Source organism: Hylaeus anthracinus, unplaced genomic scaffold, assembly GCF_026225885.1.
Source record: "Hylaeus anthracinus isolate JK02 unplaced genomic scaffold, UHH_iyHylAnth1.0_haploid 12001, whole genome shotgun sequence".
Classification (NCBI taxonomy): domain Eukaryota; kingdom Metazoa; phylum Arthropoda; class Insecta; order Hymenoptera; family Colletidae; genus Hylaeus; species Hylaeus anthracinus.
The window spans coordinates 5,169,495-5,192,677 of record NW_026534348.1 but is presented as its reverse complement, the minus strand read 5'-3'; the positions used below and the strand labels follow the sequence as shown (position 1 = coordinate 5,192,677).

Below are 23,183 nucleotides of genomic sequence, written 5' to 3'. Positions count from 1 at the left end.
TTATACATGTACCATTTTGTTCCACAACCTTTCCACCTTTTAAGGAATGTACACATTTTATTTGTTTTCAGCCATTCCGATATATTCAGACCTGTATCGGCTACTAAAAATTGCCATGGACTTTCCAGACAGCCCAATAGATTGTCTATTTACATAAACACGACCACATAAAATAATTGAGTGCAACTCGCGAAAGAAACTTTCGGGACAACCTAATACTTATGCGCACAGTAATTTGTACAAGTTTGTCGAATCTTTATCTATCTAGGGCACAGTGACCCACATTATGGTGTTATCTCAAGTCACGTGGTTTTGTTTACACGGATCATGTTGTCACTGAACAAAGTATAATTTTGTAATGACTTCACGTTGATAATGTGGTCTTGTAACTAAAAAGTTTGACGCAACGTTGTTTGGGAGCGTATAGAACCAGTTAGGGTTGGGACTACTCGTCGAATTTTACTCTATTTCAAATATAAGTTTCCAGTAGAAGTCCGAGTTCATTTTCTTAATTTACCTAAGTTTTATAGTGGTTGAATAGTTCCAACTCTAGCTGCGGTTACGCCAATGGGTAACCAACCCAGTCTGGATTCCCTGGAAGCCAGTTGGCGGATACACGCGTGCGTACACGCGCGCCATACTATTGGCAAACCATGATCGTCGCGCGACGACGATCGGAACGCTGACTTTCGCGATCTATCGAACTTCGAATTCGCCAAGGCAAACACTTTCCCCATAGGTATTTCTGTTGCGTTGTGAAATAAAAACACGACACGATCGATTGTACTGATCGCAATGTATTGATCTATCTAAATTCACATATTCACAATATAGATACAATTTCTTTTCGTTAAAATTCGACATAAGTACATACAATATAAACAATCATCGACCTTGAGATTCGAAAAATAAATTTACTCCTAATAATTAGCTGCGGCCCATTCGTGAACGGATTTTGGTAGTGTTTTATCATTTTATTCTTGCAATTCCTACGGCACAATTGTTATCGTTTATTTTCATTTTCGCTCAGGAATGCTCAACGCCGTCTCGCGATTAGATTCGTCAGAAGTGTTGCTCTTTTTTTTTTTTTCCTCGATTTGGCACGTTTCTCGAACTTCGTTCCCGTTACTTAGTGCTCGAGATCAATTTTGCGGACAAACGTCGACGAAACGAAGCCGTACGTGTCGTATTCGCAGTCAGTGTCCCGTGAAAAACGCGACTTACTCGTACGTATATCTATATGTATATGTGTGCGTGTAAAGTATGTACATTGATTCACGTTCGCAGAAATAATGGTCCGTATCGCGTTTCTGCGAATATCGATTCCTTAAGACATTTTAAAAATACAAAATCGTTTGGTACAAAATGTACAAGACGCTACCGAAGAACGCGTTGGTCTCTCCATCCGTCACAATTCCAAAAACCTCGTCGCATTGGTCATCCGTAAAAGTATTCCTCATTCGTACCGTATTTATATATATTTATATACTTATAACGATTCGTTTCGAATAGTTTCAGCCAGCAGTAGGAAGACATTGTCCGTTTGAATCACAAACACGAGGAAATGTGTAACTCTGTGAAAGCAAAGTTCTGCGAAATGATCGACGCACGACTTTAAAATTGTATTCTGCTTATATATACTATATGTATACATCGTTCGGGTGTACGTGTATCGAACGATTCGATCCATCACAGTATCGAGTTTAGGACGGAAACGGGTTATCCCATGGATTATGCCGAGCTTAAAAGTTCTCTGCAACAATGATTATCACACAGGTATTATTCGGAAAAATAGCCCCATGCCCCAATTTGCATCCCATTGGCCTTATCATATATTAATCGATCGGTATCGAGTATCGTGGCGGTAGCGTGTGGTATGTACAGTACATGCGAATAAAGCATCGTCGCGAGAAGCGTGCGAGTTCACGATAGAACGGAAATTTTATTGACGTTGCTCACGTCGAAATACTTACGTCGAAAGTTCTCTTCCCAGTAAACCAGTCCCGACTAATCCTGTTCGCGATCGACTTCTATTTAGTTGAGCTCTTCTCTCTGCTGCAAAAGTAAAGAGAAACGTTTACGTCCGTTTACATTCTTACTCGCGCCCTATTACAAGGTGGGCCAGTCAGACCCATTTTTAAAAATTCTAATTTAACAGGAAATTTAGACGCCAGAAACGGAATTTTTTAGCTCTCACACTCGGTTCCTTAATTAGTAGTTCCGATAGTTTATATAGCATAACATTATTACAGTCCAAACGAACGCTATTATTCAATATGATTATGTGTACGATAATAATTAAATTATAATAAATAAGAATATTAACGTTCTCAACAGGACGAGGAGACCTGTTTTTTTTTCTTTGAACTTCTACGACGTAGAATTCGGTTATGTTTATTTTTAGATAAGAATAATTAAGAGACGGGGGTTACCCCCTATACCGCTAATAGAAAGATTAGATTACAGCTAATTTTATCAATTTCTTGTGTAAAGAGAAATAATAAAAAAGTCCTTCACCACTTTCTGCAATCTGACGCTTTGTTATTCAACGTTGATGTTTTAATTCCTATTACTTTGATTGAATCGTTATCGTAGACACGATCATATTGAAATCACAACAAAGAACGCTTTGATACGATTTGTTTAGACTATGATAATGCTAAATTTATTTATACGGACAAGCTATAATTTCAACTGTTATCTAATAGTTTTGACATAATAGAGAAATATTAATACTGGGTGCACTCGTTAGTAAGACTTATCTAACAGATCTTGCCTTAGACGTGTTTCTATTAATCGTTTGAGTCATCTATTCGAACTAATTATATATTAATTAATTGCCAAGTAATTGGAGGCTATTCATACGATCAATATCACTTCGTCTGAGACAGGATCTGCTAGATAAGTAGTTCCAATTAGTTCAAGTATTTTTGTTACACTAGTGAGCGTTTTATTTTAATATACTAGGGCCCTCTGAAAGCTAAATGACCTGGTTTCTATCTCTACGAGAACAGTTTGGATCATTCCTTGTCAGAAATTTTAATCGACAAACACCGTGCACATCGATCGATCAGGATACTCTACGTTGATTCCAGTCGGCTGTTACAGCGAAAAGTATTTCACGCGTTGATCAACAGTGCACAAAAATTTCTTTATTGATCTCTAAAATTACGTTACTTACAACGAATACGATTTACAAGTGTTCGATACAAGTTTATGTGCGTACGCATACGACGTTCGCCATCGAACAAACTCCTCGGCAGTTTAAAATGATGAATTAGATCGTCGACATAATCTATATAAGAGGTAAGTGGTGTAACACAGCCTTTCACTTCTATTTGTAAAAAGTTAACGCTTAAAATTTGTGTTTAAATGTAATCAGTCTTTATCGGTCGGTCGTGTCAGACGAACGTTCGTGTAAAAAGAAAAAAAAAAAAAAAAACAGAACAATAGCAAGAAATAAGGAAAGTAAGAACAAAAGAATAGAAATAGCGCACACGTTAACGTTAAGAACATACGATTGTATTAAAATCTCAAGGAAAATTAGCGCGTCGCGTTTCGTCGTCGGGTTAAAATACTGTAGAATGGTAAATAGCAGGTGGTCATACGTTAATCAAAGTGATGATTGATAATTATTATTACAACGGATTTATTATCGCATCTAGGCGATGTCCTGAAAGGGTTAATGGTTATTCGAATTCTAATTGCAAATCGTTACTTTGATTAAAATTTGTTCCACTTTGGCAGCGTAATGCGTTCTCAGTCTGGCAATAATACGAATACAATGCTCACTATACCGAGTGAACATTCATTTCAATAATAATCACAGCTCCAACGGTTGAAGTGTTGGCACGACTACCAAAACTTCCAGCTCTTTTTATCTCGTTTTTTCCTCTTAGGGGGCGTTGGCCCGTTTCTCGCACTGTTACTGATCACCGCGTCATCGTGTTCACGTTTGGCCGACGACGTTGCGTTTTCGAGCGTCTCGTTGGATTCATCTTCCACAATAATACTGTCGTGGTCGACTAAGTTCGAAACTATTCCCGTGGGACTAGACTCAATTCCCGTTCCAGCTAAATCAACAGACAATCTCTCCTTCGAGCATCGTACCGACACGTCGTTCTGGTTCTCATCCTTCCAACGAGCGATGTCGTCGAAGTTTCTCGTTCGAATCAAGGATCTCAACGGCGAAGAAATCGTCCTGCCGATTCTTAAAGCTAAACCGTCCACGGACCTCGAGATTTTCCCTCGTACATGCTTCGACGAGTTCGAACCCAGAGAGTCTCTCGAGCGACTACCAGGCAACGAGACGCTGTCGCTCAGTGGGCTAGCCAGATAATCGAACGATTTTTGTGATGTCACACTACGATTCCATTTCGAATGTCTCAGCCTACGCATTTGAGCTGTACGACGCACGATGCTGTTCCTCTTACGTTTCTTGCTCACTATAACGCGTCTTTGTTTCACCGGGGTAAGCTTCATAGCTTCTCCCAATAACGTAACCTTGTACAAAGACGACGACCTTGCACTGCGAGCTTCGGTCATGGTTGTCTGCCTCTTTAGTTCGTCCACGACAGATCTGTACGACCTGACGGTGTCATTCTCGGGAGCACAAGCGTCAGTCACTTGAATAAGACACCGAAGAGAGTCACTCGTCTCGACACTAGAGGCGTCACTGAACGAGGTAGTGGTATGAATCATGATGTCGCCGATGCTTCGAGGCGTTGATACAGAGACATCCCTCCTGGGAGTCTCCTCGATCAATGGCTGAACGTCGAAACGCATTTTCTTGATCGCTGCCTCGCATTGTCGTTTAAACGAGCTGACTCTAGAGAGAGCTTTCTGCCGTTTGGGTGTTTTTGTTACCTTCTCGATCAATAGACGCTCACAGATATGTTGATTATCTTCTGGTGTCGTGGAACACGTGGAATGGTCGTCGGTGGCCCCACGGATCGTTTCTGTGAACGGCGGAACAGGCGAAAAGATCGCGACGGTAGCATTCTTAAGCCGTTGTTTGGCTTCTTGCGTATCGTGCGTTTTAACAAGCATGGTCAACCTTCGTTGACGCATAAACTCCTTCCTCGCAGATTTCGTCGTAGGGTACGTAGTCCTATAGAACTTACCACCAGCGGCGCGTGCTTGACGTTTGCGTCGTTGATCCGGTCGACTAAACGCGGAACCGGTTTGCAGCGCCTCCATTAAGCTGTCCATAACGCCTTCCTGAGTTTCGTGAGCGTTCATGTCGACCAAAGCGCGTTTACGGGCTGCTCGTGCCGCTTTCTCGACTTCAGCTTTTTCACGTGCCTCCCTCGCTCTTCTCTGCTTCTCCTCGCTCTCCCGCAGTTTTATTATCTCGCGTTGCGCGTGCTGTAAAACGGGAAACACGAATGATGACGTACGGCGCCGTTCGTTTCCGCTCTATCGAACAAATGTCACTGTGTGCACTTACCATGAAATCGTCTTTGAATGTTTTTATGTCGCCGAAGAATTCCTCTATCGTGTATTTCTGTTTGTCGAAGGAGAAGAACTCCGAGATCTCGGTGTACAGACTGTCCATGTTCTTGAACATGTTCTGCATAACTTCGTACGACTCGCGGGCTTTCTTCGCGAACGGCTGTTGCGTGTCACGATTAAGGAAAACATCGTGGGTTGTAAATATGCAAATTACGCGGAGGCTCTTAAGTTTAATGTTCCGTTAATAAAATAATTTGTTCAATAGCGCGTGTAGCTTCAAGCTTCAACTACGATTATAGCAATAGCGAGACTGAAAAGGATACACCCATAACATCGATAAACATATCGTCGTTAGACTGAGGGACTTTGGCATTCGATAGATCCTGCTCGAGATTCCGGATGTTCGAGTCCATTTGCCGCAGCGTCCTTTGGACATTCTCTAACGATACGCGGGCAGCTCTGTCCACGTGCGCTAGCTCTTCCGGAAAGCTAAGACACTCTGGAAACTTCCGTTCTATCGTGTCCACCAAGTAGTGCATAAGAGTTTGCTTGTTGTCGATGTCTTTAGTGCTGGTCAACTGAAAAACAAAACAAAAGGATATTCGAAGTCTCGACTTTAAATCACAAGTAACACTAACCTTCGTGAGGAAACTGATCTCGAATCCGAACGCCTGACCATTCTTCGATCCAGAGTTCATGTAGTTGCCGAGCAACAAAATCAGTTCAAGAATTTTCGCGAACTTTTTGCTGCCCTTCACCTCCTCGCATGCCGCTGTACCCGCTACTATATCCGGCTTTACATCTTGCACCAGTTCTTCGTATCGTAACATGAAGCTCAACGATCTCAGTCTTGGCAATAGCCTCTTGATCGTTGATATCTGTCGAGTCACAAACGATTAACGATTATTCACATCGCTGATTTAATGATTTATTAATGGTTACTCACGGTAACGCAAAATTGCTCAGCTTCCGTCAAATCGTCATACTGGTCTTTGTAAAGCTGCAATTTCGTTAGCTGGTCAGGTGGTGGCAAATACTGTATCAATCCTTGCAGTATATTCTCCGATATAACAGGCCCTTCGCACTTCAGCAAACACGACTTCACTTGTTCGAAAGACATGTGCTTCAGAGTCCCACTGATAAGTATCAGTATATTCTGCGCGGCTTTGCTGTCGAGGACTTTTAGGTCCTTTGTCTTTTTCGCTGGAGCTGACTTGTCTACGACGTCGTCGATTCTCTTTCCACTCGGCTTCGACGCGAACTTCTGGGCCAGACCGTTCAGTATTTCGGGACTCGCCAATCTGTCTTCCTGCACTTTCGTCCAGAACGATTTTTCGGTAAGCTTGTGCGGTAAAATCTGCAACACAACGCTCACGATAAACTCTTAGAATTCAATGAAAGACGTACTGGGCACTCACCGCCTTCCAGTTTGCTCTTTTCAACGGTGCCTCGACTTCCCACTTCTTCTTGGGTTTCAGGCCTAAAGGCAGTGGTTGAGGACCTCCGAGCGGAGTGAATCCGGGCATCATAGGCGGTGGAGCTGGGCCACCCATGCCAGGCATCGGTGGAGGGGCAGGACCACGTTGCCCACCTGGCATAGGTGGAGGTGGAGGTGGCGGTGGCCCCATTGAGCCAGGCATCGCGGGTGGACGCGGTGGACCATTCATACCGAAAGATGGAGGTGGCGGAGGTGGTGGTGGAGCTCCTGGTCCTCCCATGTTCGGAAGCGGAGGAGGTGGAGGTGGTAAAGGACCTCCCATTCCGGGCGGAGCTGGACCCGTTCCAACTTTCTGTGAATAAACCGTCGAGATCAAGACAAAAGAAGCGATGGGCATAATCAAGCGTAAATGTACTCACCCCGCCACCGGGTCGTCCCTGTTCCAACTCCCTGATCTTGTTCTCCGCGTGCTGAAGTTTCGCCTCAGCCTCCTGCCTACTGGCTATCGCTTCTTCCAATTTTTGCGTCACCTCGACCAGCCGCCTCTCCTCCTCCGCCCGTGACTTTTCGACCAACGTATCTATCAGCGGTTGCACATCGATTTGAAACCGTTTGGTCGCGCTAAAATCTGGATCACAGCCTGAACGGTGCAGCACTATTTGCGACACGCATTCCTCGATCAATTTGTAGTACGCAGGCCTATGGAAAAGATAAATGTAAACATCTAGTCTGGATGTGTTCCGTAGCACCGCTAGGAACTTCCTACCTCACCGAGGCGTCGTCTCTGACGAACAGCAGATGTTGAAGTATAGACAAAAAGTATGGTTCAGCCGACGTCTCCATCACCATGTTTTTAATCACCTCGAAGCAATCGTTCACGTCGTCTAGCTCCAATCGGACGTGATCGAACCTCTGCACGAACTCTTCGTAATCCTCCTCTTTGTGGTCGCTGAAGATCTTCAGATGCCTCGCCAGATCTTCGGATTCGTCCTTCTCCAGCATCTCTAGAATATCCGCCAGACCCACTCGCATGATTTCGTTCCGCAAATGCAATCTGAAGTCCAACTCTTCCGCCGAGGAGATGATGGAGTTTATCAGTTGGAGGCACTCGACCTGTTGCATATATTTTCAACTCTATCTTAGGAGGTCCACGACAAAGTTTCCTTTGCTCGAAAGAACTTGAATTTACCCTCAAATTTTCGTTCTTCTTATTCATTAATCCCTGAACAATCGGCAGAAATCTCTCTCTGCCCTTGAACTCTCCATTCATGGTGATCGCGTCTAAAACCTTTTTATGACTGTCGCTCGAGATAAGGCAAACGGCGCCGAGCAGTTTCACAGCCTCGGACATGACGGACGGTTTCATCGGCTCCAGTGATCTGGCCACGATTGTTAGCGCCTCATGGTGAGCCAACATTTCCTTTATGCCGACAGTGTTGTTCATAATAGCCTTCAAGCATCGTATGCATTCGTACTGTATACGCTCGTACCGATTGTCGCTGTTAAAGAATAGAAAAACTTGGCTTTAATGGTGTTTAAATTACCAAGCAACATGAAAAATAAACGTTGTTTCGTACACAGTGTGATTCAACAAACTGAGACAAGCTGTAGCTCTGGTTCCTGTTGCGTAAATCAAGTTTCCGTAGCTACGCTTGGAAATGAGCTACAGTTAGTTTCAGTCTTTGGGATCGCCCTGTATCGTATGTCGGAGCAACGCACAGGCATCATGCAAGGAATCGACGAATGGAAAACTATGCGTTCTGCTATTTGTCGCTAATTACCGAAGCGTTAATCAGGACCCGTACTCTCCCCCCCTCTCTCTCTCTCTCTCTGCCCGAGAAAGATAAATCCTTCTCGTAAAAACAATCTTCGTGGGATTCGGTATGCCTCGCCTATGAGGGTTTGTCATACGATACGTGTGCGTGCACAGGCACGCACGCATAAATACACCCATACACACGCACACACATACGAGCGTGCACAGGCACGCAAGATACTCGCTCGCTCCAGCTCTTGCAAACGTTATACCGAAAGCTAAGAGCGAAAAGAAAAAGAAACGGTGCAGAAAATGCTATCGCTAACGAAAACTAAAGCGAATAGTATTTTTACGTGAATTACCTATCGTAATATATGAAGGCACTGGAATAGAACAACAGGACGATTAGAGATTCTTAGTCGGACGATAACATATACCGACGCCGTGACGTAACGCGATCGATTAGTCGCATCGAGTATACTTACTTCCGATAGCACTCGTTCAGCGTCGCTAAAACCTGTTTCAGTCCCTTCGTTCCGAATTCTTGCACCCAGCTGAGTGGATTGTTGGTCAACGCTATTCTCAACGATTCGACGCAACTGTAGATTTTGTTTACGCTCAGATCGGGTTGCGCCAGATACTGAATATAATCCGCAGGTTTATCGAACTTCGACCTGTTCTCCTGTATGCTACCTTTGTAATGGAGTACCAACATTTCTTTCTTTTTCGATTCCGATTGCTGCCGCAGCGGCTCCTTCTTCTCCTCCGTCAGATTCATGTTGGCCTAAACATAAAACACAGTCAATGGTTCAAATTTCAATTTTCTTTGGGTCGTTAACTACAAGAAAACAACGATTTAGCCATTTAGTAGCTAAGGCGTTATTTTGACTCAGTTTGTATTTTGAAACGGGTAGCGACTATACAGTCATCTTTATATTTAGTAGTTTTCTCACCAGCATCTCCTCGAATTTGTCATTGACCGCTTCCTCGTCCATTCTTTCAATGATGGAACGTTGTTGTTCGATTTCGTTGAAGTCATCGCCAGAATGGGGTCGGGGCATCGTGTGGTTTCCCGAACCACTTCTGACCCCACCTCCACGCCCGGACTTTTTTGGTCGACCGAACCATGTGTCCAGCTGAAACACGATGACAAAATCAATAAAAATGATACTTTACGCAGTTACGTAATCGTTGACTTTATGCGTAGAAATTTAAATAATTCATAACACGGCTTCTCGCACCATTCGGAACTGGTCTTTTGACTCAGGACACTCAAACATCAAGTATCTAAGTTTCTGAACATTTTACATAGAGATCAATATACTTTCATAGGAATAACATTTGTCTTTTACGAAAAGAAATGGTTCCTCAACGTAATTAACACCAGACCTCCTGCCTACCGATTCTTCCAGATCCGCACGCGGAACCAAGAACGTTTCCTGTCGCGTCGCTAAAGTACCGTACGAAATCATTCTCCAACGCAAAAGAGCGAATCTTACCCAATCACTAATCATAGGTCGAACCGCTCACGCTAACAGACCGTGGAATATTTTCCTGTAGGTAATGAGTATCACGTAATTCACCTAACAGCGTTACGCGAACATGTGACTACCCCTGATGTCCAGCTGATTTCTGACAACTCCATCGACCGCAGCCACCGCTTCATCCACGTGTTTCCGTTCGACCTTTACATCTCAGTTTCTTTTAAATTTCTTTCCAGCACTAACTTCCAAACTTGCTCAAAGCTCCGAAAAAGGCTTAAGTCACTAAAGATGAAACCGTACGGTTTTGATCAAATACTCAAGACGACGTCAAATCGTTCGCTTTAACACCACCGTTATTTTCATTACGTCTCACGCTTTTCGCCGTATTAAAAATCCGAGGAAAATAAACGCAACAAGTATTACGCAACATTAGTCGAGGTCCAGCGAACAAGGCTGTTTTCCAACCCAACCCAATCGCGAAATTCCGTGCGCACCCGCGATGGGAGGATAAGTCCTCGAAGTAAGTCGAAGTAATCAACGCGCGAAAAAGAACTCGGTTTCGTCACGGATCGTTCCCCACGGATACTTTGGGGATTTCGTTCTTTTCGTTTGTCGGTGGAACTCAGCCAAGAGTAAATACCGTCCGTTTTCTCGATAACGACCACCGAGCAGTCGGCGCGATGTACGTAAGATTAAGGTAACGGAATCGCCGAAGAGCGAGTCATCGAACAGACCAAAAGAAGGGAAGATCGTGATCGCGAGTGGGGTGGAGAAGCGCGCGTGCGCAGTGAAGGATCTACCCACGTCCGGTATCAGTCGGTATGCTCGCGTGTACTGTATGTATACAATCGCACCTTTTGATGTTCATCAACGGAACGAGAAACCGTTTTTTCCGTGCCGCGCGGTCATCAACGATGTTACCCAACTTCGACCGGTTGAGTATCCGAACGAATTTTCCTTATAATTGATATGATTTTAATTAATACAATTTATTATAAAAACTCTACCATGATTAGCGTAGACGTCATATTTACTTAAAGTTTAATAACCACATTTATTTGATGGAGGGACGATAACGTTTCGTTGGGACTTTGGTCTTTGACTGCGAAGCTTTGCTTTACATTCGTCATAGATCACGATCGAGGGCTACGCCTTCGAAACTTCATGGAAACCAGTTAATCATGTTTTTATTTAATATAATTTATCAGTTTTTGGTTATCTTCAACACTTTTTCGAGTCACTCCATCGTCGGTAATCAATTTTATCCGAGTAAATACGATTTGTCTTATCGGGATCTAGATAAATATCGGTAAAAATCATCGAACGACGGTTAATGGCATCCTGAATGTTCCAAGTACAAACAATGCTTTGTTGATAGTTGTCGGGGCTAATTTGACTATTTCATCTTGAGAGATAGAGTAAAACGTGAGTCACGGTCCTCGTTTTACGCGTCAGAATCCATCCGATCGTGTCATATTCGCGAATAGCTCAAGGATTCGACGATTCTGGACAAAATCGTTAAGTAAAGGACGGGTTCTTAAACTTTCGTCGATCCAATAGCGTCTGTAAAATGCAAAATAAATAATGAATATTTGTTTTTAAGATTATCGCTCAAACAGTCAAAATCCAAGTCCAAAGCTCTCGAGCTCTCGCAAGCAATCGATCATTGTTCGCGATCGATATCAAGGATCTCGTTGATATCGAAATATGATGTATGCTAGGTAAAATTAGAAGCAGTTTAAGTCATCGCTTTCTTATTTTCAAAACAGTTTAATAACTGCAATACGTTTGTCAATTCTAGCGAAAAAATAATATCTTTGAAACGATATTTTATCAAGTACCGTCGCAGTTACAATTTTCGAAAAGCTAAAAATAAAACGATGCGTTTGTCTGTAGTTTTTGGTCGAATGCAGAGAGAATGACACAGGCGAAGAAAAAAGCTGCGCGCACAGATGAGATCACTGAAGCGAACGGTCGATGATGTAACCCAACGCGACCGGTACCCGCGTGCTTTCGTTTCGTATCCATTTCTTCCGTTTTTTATTCCCTTCTATGCCAGAGATGGATGAAATTCTTATATAGACAAAAGTTTTGAATAACACAGAAACGACCAACCATTTTTTAATCGCTACTCGACCAACGAATTATACGTTTGCAATTGATGGTACATAATAAATTGAAGGAACTCCATAACTGATAGATATTCCTAGTCGTAATGAATGTCACTCCACGAAGACAATTAGTTTTATCGCGCTACAAATGAATGCTTTAAAAAATAGCGCTAGTTATTTATCACGATAATGACCACGTCGATGGCACTTTTAAACAGGAATTCTGTGCCACTGTGGAAGGTTCAAAGGAAAAGCTTACGATCTAGCGGAATAGAACGTGAACGTTTGGAAATTTCGAAATGCGCGAAGGAGAAAAAAGAAATAGAGAAGACCGGTTTTCGATCGATAAATTCTCTAGAAACTTCGCAAAACATTGATTGGACTTTACATTAGCCGTTAGCTGAGAATAACGTTTACCCTTCAAACTCCATTGACATCAGATACAGGCACAGACGGCGCAGGTTAAAATGGTTAAAGCTAGGAGGTTTCATCGCGTTAAATTGTCACGACCCTGATAACTCGTTACCTTGTCCTAATAATTTGTACGTCGCGCATCGCGGTTTCACGACCGTAATCTTTTCCGTACGTGGAACGATTCACCTTAAGCAATTCGTCGTGACTCATATCGGACAGCGCGCTATCTTCGATTACCGGTGTTCGTGAACGCTCCCGATTTCTTTTTCGTTTTTATTACCGGTACGAACAAATTTTTCTTTTCTTTTCGAATTATTAGACGACGATACGCGTCTAATGTAAACCAAACTACGAGCGAACTTATTACATTGAAGTCTACTCGAAGCCACAGATAGTTGTTTTTTTTTTTCGTTATCGTTTACTCTCAACAGAAGCGATAACTGAACGACAGGAAACACGACGCAAGCCTACGTACTACGCGCGTATCGCTTTCGAGAAGCGTTTACGTTTAACTCGATGCAATGCGTCCGGAACTCGCGATACACGGAAACGGGTTTAATTTCGCACGATACCGACACCACTTCTTTCGTGCCCTTTCAGCCCTTTCTGCTCTGGGTTAATTACTTCAATAGAGGAAAATGTTACACCTAGCGTGAGAGAATCCTTACTAGAAACCTAAACTAATGAAAAAGTACAAGTATCGCACGATGCTATATGGCATCATCGTATGCGAAACATAAATTCGGAATTTTTAAAAACTTGTAAATATTTATCGTTTCCTTTAGTCAGCTCAGCATATCGACACAAATATGTTTTCGTTTTCTTCCATCCTGTAATGTTAACAATTTCAGATGGAATTATTGGAACAGAAAGTGTTAATAGCGTCGAACATCCTTGCGTTCATACCGTGCGACTTCTCGATTAATTTAATAATTCGTGCGTGCGCGAATTTGTTACGAAATCTAGTTAGCATACTCTTGCGTCATCGGCAACGTACGACCAACACGTCTCGACCTCTCAATTGTCTACCTGCTTGTCTGTAAATTTTATGCAAATTGATATAGGGGCATACATCTAGTCAAAGGATAGAGAAGCCGTGTCCAGATCAAAACCAGAATCAGTTGCATGCTAATTTTAACAATTCTTTAGATGTACCCCTAGGAGTTAAGGTATTATGCCCTTGAGTACTCACAAAACCAGCAGATGATTTGTCTTTCCTATTGGCCATAGTTTAATCTTCCCCAACCGTTACCTTCTAGTATACATTTTTTTTCCTGCAACAGATAAAGAAAATTGCTTTAGTTTATTCAAATTTCAGATAACAGACACATGTCTCTTAAAGTATTTATATATTTAGTTTTTCAAAGATTTGTATAACATCGGAGTGGGCAATACAATAGAAACTAGAATATTCTAAATTCACTGCAACTCTAACAGGTGGTTCCAAGTTAAATCTCTCTACCACTGTAAGCGTGTCCAAACAATTATTACAACCTTGATACCATAATTCAAGGAAAGCAAACCATAAACTAGGAATAACTGAATTCGATTCGTATATATCCTAAATGTAAAGGAAATCCTGAAAAGATATTTAGAAAGATAATAACCAGTAGTTTCACAATTCTAAATGAGTCAGGTATCGCTTTAAGTAAAGTAGAATGAGACTTTCTCCATTTTTCTAGCATTTTGAGAAAAATTAGCACATATAACTAAAGGTAAACATAGATAGTGAAAAACGGAGTTGGGAAGAGAGATGAAATTGAAGTCGTATTTATTTCGTTGGTTAAACAAGGAAATTCTATCAAGTGATTATCGTACTTACTTGGTTCGGTTAAAAATTTCTTTCGCCAAATGCACTTTCGGTGATCGCAGATTCAGCGTTGTTCGCATTCGGTTGTGAATCGTATTCGAATGGTCGCTAACGTACATCAACGGTTTGCCATGGATCAACCGAAGCGTGGTAATAATTTCTCGGACAAAGTAAAATGACCTTTCCAGAGAAAAATATTCATTTCATCCGTTATGACAATGAAACACCTGCCAATACGAAGCAACCTCCTAAGGACAAGAATCGCCAAGATATCATGTACAATTCCTTTCCCTTCGAGACGAACGAATAATTCGCAATTGAACCGTCGATACCGATTAGTATACACTCTAACGATAAAACCTTCGCATCGGTTAATTTTGGTCAAACGAACACCCGTATTAGAAGTAGAACCAGCAACACGCGAAATGCTACGAGAGAAACAACAGCGCCAATGAGATACGAACCGCGAATGTCAATCCTTGGACGCAAGTTTCCACGTCGGTATTACAGATATTTCGTCGTTATTAGTCTCTTTCCGTGGCCTTCCTTGCGACACTACCTGACACTACCCAAAACTCTTCCTGTGTACTTATTTACCTTTTGTTTTCGCCTACGTTTACGAGTTATTTACAGATACAAATACATGTATTCACATATCTACATATACTTCCTTTTATCGCTTAAGTCATAACCATACACATCTTAATGTAATTGTAAAGACTGTTATTAGAATAATCGTTGGCCTCATAAACGTTTAAAGAAAACGTTATGGCGCAAATTGACTCCAGATGGCAATGCCACAAAATATAAAGAATGTATGTATATTAATCTTTCTTAGAACTTTCTGTTAAAATCATTTTGTGTAAACACGATACACATGGTATTCCTATAAATATTTTTATATATCTTTAATAAAAGATAAAACATCCCTCTCTCTTTTACCTAGTTTATGAAAAAATATGAAATTCCTTCATCTTTGTTTCTCTACGTTCCCGCCTTTTTTCTGTGAAATCACACACAGTATTCAATTTTAGAATCAGTGCTAAAACAGACATTGTATTATTGGTATTATTATCTTATGCGACACGCTGAACCGTTTATGAAGATGTTGCAGTAAGAATAAACAAAAGATGAATATATGATAATAGCTCGTCTCTATACACAAGCATACGAATCTGTAATTCTGTATCCGACTATTGTAATTAAAATAGGTGTCTGCGCCCGTGTATAATAATAACCTTTAATTTTATATCAGGAAATTACGCAAACGTTAAGGATACATCGATCGTGTGGATAATGCGCATTCGTCAATCGTTTTTTTATATCTTTACAATAAAACGATAATTAATGATAACGCCGTTTATACTTTATGATACAGTTTACTTTCAAAGATTAAAAAATTTGTACAGCCTCAACAAATATCTTTCATCCAAGAGTAAGGAATTGAAACGTGCTTACTCCAGCTCGGTTATCGTTCGATCGTTATTTTACAAATTGGTAGATACAATTAGTCTCTTGTGAAATACCAACTGAATTCAGTTTAAAAAATTATATACGATTAACATTTACGGTTATACACGACACCAAATTTCGAAAGCGAAGTCGAAGAAGAAAAAATGTTTGTTGGTACAACTAACAAAAACGCAATTGTTCGTAAAAACTTAAAAGACGATTCGATTAGATACGGTTGAACATACATTTCAAAAGAGAGAAAAATAGATTTCTAAAACTTAAAGCTAGTTTCTTACGTTATAATTGAAAAGTACAAGTGTTGGATCGCGACGTAACGCACTGCACGGTTTCACTGATGTTCGATATACACTATGCAATTTGAAAGTGTCGATTCACCGATTCTTTTTTTTTTACAATCACTACAGAGATTGAAAAATAACGCGATCGATCTTTCTTTTTTATATCACTTTTATAATCTTTCCTGTTCTCTTTTTATTGCAAAAATGACGTAGTGCTATATCGCGGAAGCGAAAAATAAATTTTCTTTCGCATCCAATTACAAAATATATGAAGTCATTCATTCACCAAAGTCGCTCTATGTACAAGCTAAATGTACATAAGATTTTATTAATATGTACTGCGATAAAAAGTAACCACTTACACTGTATACTAAAGGCCATGTCGTCGTATATTTTAAATCGCTGTCCACGCTCTCGCTATTTCTTGCAAAAATCTTTTACGGTCTTTTCCTATATTATGATCACGAAGTAGGTACGCAAATAGTTTACCCAACATTGATAGTGTATTACAAACGCTCACGAAATAGTCTCTAATTTAACGATCAGACGATAGGTAAGACGAACTCGTTATAGTCGCGTATCTCTGATGCTGATGTTAATTACATTGATTGATACAATTTTTCACTATTTAATACATTAATCGTTATATAAAAACGTTGCAATATTTTTTATTCTTGGCGTAGAAACCTATACAATTACTGTTACTATGTTTCCTGGGCCTTCGGTTCGCTCGACAAAAAATAATGCAAATGAATGCACGAGTAACATCTAATGCAATTCATATCCTTAAGAAAAAGATCGATCTTTGCATAATTGTTTACAATGGCGTATCATTATTTTCAAAAATGTTAAATGAGGTTAAAAGCCTACACATCCTATGTTGTCTAACTTTTCACGATATCATGCATAAAATAATTCAACTTTTTAAAGAGAACACGCGATGGTTAAATTTCACAAGAAACACGAGGAGACTCGCTCGTACTCGAATGTTTAATACAAAGATGAAGAAAAATGGCAAACGTACGAGAAGCGTATACAGCGATGACATTCACTTTCACGTCTATTCCGTATAAAGATGTAGCTGCGACTAATGTTTAATACTAATGACGTAACGTTCGAACCATGTTCGAAAAATTCTTTACTATATACCTTCGAGATCGCAGGATACGACACTGATGTGCGGAGTAATTGGATCGCGCACAACTATAAATCGTTTACATTTTTAACGATAATACTAAACTTACATCTTAATATCATGCGAACGCAACTACAAATATATTTTACAAAAAAAAAGACAAAAAAAAAGGCAAAGTTACGAACGAAAATCGTCGGAAGATAGGATGTGTAGTTTACATGATGAATAATATCGAATATCAGTTTTACACAGTAGACTCGCAGTTAGAGAGAAGTTTAAAATATTTGTAACAGACGTTGTACGACGTATCGAGTTAAACATATTGTCTCGAGTATAAATCAAAAGCAATCGATATACCATTGCTACATTTAAAATAAAGACGAAACGCATACGTCTACTCTGTGAAACATGGATATCAATCATGCTAAAATATATTTCATTCATATTAACGATGTAGCGATATTAAAATAGCTGTGATTCTTCTCATTCGGTATTTGTTTTTTCTTCGTAAGAAAAATCAAATTTTGTGAAACACTACGGCGGAAAACATCTAACAACGTCTGACTATCGGGAAGGGTTGGCATCGGTTAGTAGAAGCTCCAAGGTCGTGTAGCTCTCGCTTTTTAAATTAGATAGTCGATTTAAATGCTGATTGAGCGTATTTGCAGCCATCGGTTGATAAGGTGCAACACGGGGCGGCGTTTCACCGTTTATTTCGATGATACTTGCTACGAAGGATGACCATTCCGTAGACAACGAATCATCGTAAAGGGTAAGGTTTTCCGCCTGTTCCAACATCGAAGCTATTACGGATACTCCAAACTAAAAGAAAGAATTTCAATAAAGAAAACTTACATAAACAAAAAAAAAAAAGACAGAAAAAAGAAACAACATTGAACGATTAGATTTTAAACCAACCTTGTTCGTGAGAGCAAAGGCTAAACTGTTATTTTTACTCGACTGACTAGCAGACTCGGATAGCGATCGAGCTAATCGAAGTATTGCACCGAACTCGTGTACGGTATCAAACCAACGTTGAAATTCCGAATAAAAGGTCTCCAGCAAATGAGAGTCTCTGCGACCTATTATAGCTAGTCCTCGGAGTATCGCATTCCACAATTCTTCTAATTGATTATGATGCTCCGTTACGTTCAAGTATGGTAAGAACCTTAATAACAGCATCTGCGATATAGACAAATTTTATTAGAATAATCGAAAATATTATCGATTATTTGAATTTACTTACTTTTCCTTTTCGAATGCTTAGCATACTCGTTAATTTATCATCTTGCATCAATTGAAGCAAAGACTGCAGCAGCGTACTTATTAACTCTGGGCCAGTCTTTTTAACAATAGTAGTTGTATTAGTAGTTGCTTCACTTTCCGCTTCCTGACTTTGTTGTTCACTAAGCAGAGCCAGTGGATTGTTTAAATCTTCGAGTTGTAATTGTAGTACATATAACTGAAAAATTAGTTTCCGTGTAAAACGAGTTCAATGTCCTGCTAATTAAGTAGGTAAGAAATATCATATATAATAATACCCTTTCAATTTCAAGCAGCAACTGTCTTGTCCTTTTTGTATCTTTTTGCTGCATCTGCGTAACCGATTGTGGATCGCTGTTTGGTACAACATCCATATCGATAACCTTACGCGGTGCTATTACACTGGCAAACTGCAACTTTCCCAAGGAATTTTCAAATTGCGCCGGTATGTATGCTGACCTAGATAAGACAGGATAAGTTGTTTGGTCTCGGCCTCTGGAAAGACCGACACCATAGTCAAATTCACCAAAAAAAAGGCATAAGAACGAAAGGAAGAGTACCTCGTATCCCTATGATAGCCATTGTTATTATTATTATTAGAATTTTGTTTATCTTTTTGGGCTTGATTTGCGCTCTGTTTGTTTCTTCTATCGCAGAAGACGATATAATAGTAGTCATCGACGTATGGTTCGTTCGTGTTCAATTGTAGTAATTGAATATTGATTAAAAATTGCTTCTCCCGGTTACTCATGAAACCAGCATATTCGTCGGATTCTCCGGAATTGATCGCTCCATTCATTCCTTGGTGATGATGATAAGGATATTGTCGAGGGAAATTCCGATCGTGAATACGATGATGCTGATTATTTTTAAAAAATGGCTGATGATTTCCTTGTTGATCCCCGTGAAGAAACGGTCTATTTGGAAGTCTTAGATTTCCAAGATGGTTAAACGAATGCTGTTGCTGTTGTTGATGACTGGTCTGACTATTAGGAAACGATGGTACCATTCCATGTTCCGGTCGTATGAATAAATGAGGGCCTAAAGTCGAATGCGGAGGTTGCTGAAATATATTGTTTATTATATATCGAATTCGTAAAACATATCCACGATATTCATTTTGATCATAGGATTGATCAAAATGTGCTGTGGAATGAGACTTACAGGGAAATTATTGCAAAATGAACCATGAATCGGCGGTCTCTGAGCGACATGCGGTAGCAATAAATGCGGCGGAATTGGATACCTTAGTACGTTTCCAGTTTGATCTAGGGGAACAATTGCTTTGATCTTATGGAAAAACTAGAAGCGAGTACGTATTTGGTTTATTTATCTATGTTAAAGTTTGTTCACCATAATGCATACTTACTAGGCATGAATCTAGGTGGCTGTACTAATTGTGGGTGTGGAAATCTCATATTCGGCGGTAAAACAACAGGATGCGGAGGTAGAATATTCCATCCTGGTGGAAAACGTGGTTTTGACACACAGTCGAGAAGATGGGATTCATTGGATTGTTGTTGCTGCAATTGAGCATTTTTTACCAATCCTGGAGGAGGTCTGTTTCCAATGAGATCTTTTTCTAGTTCTTCGACCGTTTTTACATTCGTTAATGCCGATGTTAGACTTAAGGGTCTAGAAAGTGGTTTAGGAAGGGATAAATTGGTAGGACTGTCCCACACTCCGGGACGGGGAACAATTCCTTCTTTCTCATCCAATACAAGGTGGGATAAATTATCTTCGATATCTGAACTGACCCCATTCTGCAAGAATCATTGTTACAACTTAGATTCTCCTCTGCTGAATGTACCTTGTCAGTGACATAGTTTCATTTACCTTTTTGCTCGATGTACTTTGGTTATGTGGGCGACTGGACTCTGTAATCTCTGCAAGTTTTTCATGGTCTTTCTCCCAATCACCGATAGTGGCTTCAGAACCAAAAGTTTCATCGTTCAATGCGTCGTATTCCTCTTCTTCTCCAATATCGTCCTCCTCTAATGGACAATCTAGTCCATCTTCTGAACTGCTATTCTATAAGAGTCGTAGAAAACAGAAGAAATAGGGAGAAACATTATTAAGATAACAAATTTTCTAAAAACTACTCGGATACAATAAAAAAACATGAGCGTCGCAAAGTATTTGATGACCGTTTGTTTTGTACATTCTAACGAAAGCAATGTACTGTTGACCAAAAACTGAAGGGACGTACAAAGTATGATAGGGAAAAAATAAAAACAATAGCAATCAGCACGAGTAGTAGTGTTAATGACCTTTCGGAGAAACGAGAGATCGGTGAGGTTATGGGATGTACCTCCATGACCGCTTGAGGTAGGAAGCACGTAGTGTGTATTTTGGAAACGATATACAGAGAAAGGGTGGTCAAACGTTATACATCATGCACAGAAATAAATAGGTAACACGGTTATGCTCAATATAATCGGTTGTTCACCGTCAACCGAATGCACAAACAATTTTAATTCTTTGTGGACCGTTAAACTGCGACGTGGCTGTTCATCGAAAACGAATACGATCCTGTACTCGCGTTGCACCATTCTCCACCCTTTCGTAACAAACCACGAAACCAATGGTAGGTTCATCGAGGACGAGCTTACTTACAGCAAGTGTTGCATCGAAACCGAAAAAGAAGTCTGCCATTTGTCGAAATTAAATGTGCAAAATGACATGTTCTGATCAAACGTCAAGCGATACGAAAAGCATCAGCTGTCATGGCGGTCATACCGTAAATCCACAACCACGTTCTAGGTGTCGCGTATGTTCCATAGAAAGCTGTAGAATGCTTTCATTTTCGACATTCAAAGATTATACTCGTGATCTGAATATGGTGAACTATTCTTTCGTACGTGATTCAAATCGATGTGATTGGATGTGGGGTACAATCGTGAAGCTGTAAAACAGAGCTTTTCGTGAGTCATATGGTACATCTAAGGAGTATTTGAACGACAAGTGCTGTTCACTGCTCTTCACTTCCCGCCTAATTCGTTACTCGACTTGTGACAAAGACCATCAATTGTTCCGAATTTACTCTTTCTTAGTACTTTTGTATGATATTGATAGATTCTTAATTATATATACTGGGTTGTCTGGAAAGTCCATGCCGACTTTTAGTAGGCGGTGCAGGTCTGAATATATCGGAATAGTTGAAAACAAATAACATGTGGACATCCCTAAAAAGGTGGAAAAATTGTGGAACAAAATGGGATATATATAATTCAATAAATATATATCGAAATTCAAACGTGTCTTTGAATGTTTCTTAAAAATTGGCACGAACTTTCTGAACAACCCAATACAACGATCGTGAGGGCAGTTCGATCAGTTTCGCGCCTTTTTCCTTCTTCAATTCGATGCCTATTTGAGTAATTGCGTTTGCATTGAGTAGCTTGATTGTATTACCTTTAAAAGTAGTAGCTATGTATTGAATGCTTCGTTAAATACAGATTTCGATTGTTTCGGAATAAATAGGTGCATCCAGAAAACCGAATCGGTGGTTCCCATTGTTCTCCCTAGATGGCGAGTGGCGTTTAGTATCACTGACGCCATCGGTGAGAAAACGTCCAAGTTTGTGCCGACAATAGTTTCTACTGTTTTTGCTAGATAACGCCACTAACTAAAGAATCCATAAATATTGCAGAATTATTTACGAAAATGAGAAATTAGACATAATAACATTATATCTAGATGTATAAAGCAAAGAATTGTGTTAAAATTATGCATTTATGAAAAATAAAGAATAATCACTTAAAGATATAGGTGGCGCCATCTTATAGAAACAGTGGGAACTATTTTCACTATAAACTTGGGAGTTTTACCACCGATGGCGCCACTGGTTCCAAACCAAGCGCCATCTAGCAGGATCAGTGGGAACTCTTTTCACTACAAACTTGGTAATTTTACTACCAATGGCGCCACTAGTGCGCTACATTGTTTGCCATCTGGCGGTACAATAGTGCAAACTTACGCTGCAAAATTAATTCGTTTTTTTTTATCGCGAGATGGCGATACCGATTTGTTTGTTTTTTTATTTCACAGTGCATGGCCAGATAAGCCCATATAACACTCCTCTTTCTAAACGATACCGATTTTTGGTCCATGGAATCGCAGCGCAGGTATCTATAGCACTAATGGTTTTCAAACCCGCGAACTGATAACTTTGAAATTTGCAAAGAAATACTAAAGGGGTTCATGAGTCTCTCATCCTTTATCTATCGATTTCTATAATGTAACAAATCTATTCTCTACCTTATCTACACTCACTATCAAAAGGAGACTTTGAGTTTGGTGCTAAATTTGAGCAATTGTAGAATTTATAAAGAAATTTATATAGTAACAACACGTTATGTATTTAAAATGTAATAGTAAATGTAATGTATAAATTAATAATACATAAAACGTCCTTAACACGTGGATGTATTAGTTTATTACAGAACCTACAGGTACTCAAGCTTGGTATACGACACAAAGTTGCGTCCTGTTGGGATTAGGGTTAATGGCCCCCTGTACAGTGTGTACAACTCGAAAATCTGCTCTCACCTCTTTCAAGAGCTTC

General features: G+C 40.2%; 2 protein-coding genes across 7 annotated transcripts; both read right to left on the bottom strand.

Moving 5' to 3' along the window:
* Window positions 1-776: 776 nt before the first annotated feature.
* On the bottom strand, window positions 777-17,860 carry LOC128891057 (protein diaphanous). Of its 6 annotated transcripts, none has more exons than XM_054150227.1 (17): window positions 17,243-17,860; window positions 14,480-14,715; window positions 13,850-13,931; window positions 9,602-9,784; window positions 9,134-9,432; window positions 9,011-9,031; window positions 8,082-8,391; window positions 7,659-8,005; window positions 7,312-7,591; window positions 6,873-7,244; window positions 6,401-6,811; window positions 6,093-6,332; window positions 5,778-6,032; window positions 5,450-5,614; window positions 5,124-5,367; window positions 1,974-2,055; window positions 777-1,753 (listed from the first exon to the last, which is right to left on the bottom strand). In XM_054150227.1, the coding sequence occupies exons 3-17, from the start codon at window positions 13,883-13,885 to the stop codon at window positions 1,732-1,734; spliced, it is 3,267 nt and encodes a 1,088-aa protein (XP_054006202.1). In that variant the 5' UTR covers window positions 13,886-13,931; window positions 14,480-14,715; window positions 17,243-17,860; the 3' UTR covers window positions 777-1,731. The 6 variants fall into 6 exon arrangements, with proteins under 6 accessions (XP_054006202.1, XP_054006204.1, XP_054006203.1 ...); XM_054150229.1 differs by lacking the exon at window positions 17,243-17,860 and adding an exon at window positions 14,932-15,054; XM_054150228.1 differs by lacking the exon at window positions 17,243-17,860 and adding an exon at window positions 14,800-14,929.
* Window positions 15,827-21,869, bottom strand: LOC128891058 (protein PAT1 homolog 1). The gene is made up of 9 exons (XM_054150231.1): window positions 21,233-21,869; window positions 20,453-20,647; window positions 19,986-20,379; window positions 19,781-19,884; window positions 19,177-19,679; window positions 18,895-19,075; window positions 18,600-18,815; window positions 18,272-18,535; window positions 15,827-18,175 (listed from the first exon to the last, which is right to left on the bottom strand). The coding sequence occupies exons 1-9, from the start codon at window positions 21,269-21,271 to the stop codon at window positions 17,918-17,920; spliced, it is 2,154 nt and encodes a 717-aa protein (XP_054006206.1). The 5' UTR covers window positions 21,272-21,869; the 3' UTR covers window positions 15,827-17,917.
* Between the last annotated feature and the right edge of the window lie 1,314 nt (window positions 21,870-23,183).

Coding starts and splice junctions, on each gene's coding strand:
- LOC128891057 (XM_054150224.1), bottom strand. CDS start 10,120: ATGATTTCGTACGGTACTTTAGCGACGCGACAGGAAACGTTCTTGGTT. Junction 7,245..7,311: donor AGGGACGACCCGGTGGCGGG/GTGAGTACATTT, acceptor GTTTATTCACAG/AAAGTTGGAACGGGTCCAGC. Junction 2,056..5,123: donor TCAAGCACGCGCCGCTGGTG/GTAAGTTCTATA, acceptor TTACTTTTGCAG/CAGAGAGAAGAGCTCAACTA.
- LOC128891058 (XM_054150231.1), bottom strand. CDS start 21,271: ATGGCAGACTTCTTTTTCGGTTTCGATGCAACACTTGCT. Junction 20,648..21,232: donor GTTTCGATGCAACACTTGCT/GTAAGTAAGCTC, acceptor CGACTCTTATAG/AATAGCAGTTCAGAAGATGG. Junction 19,885..19,985: donor GCCACCTAGATTCATGCCTA/GTAAGTATGCAT, acceptor TTGTTCCCCTAG/ATCAAACTGGAAACGTACTA.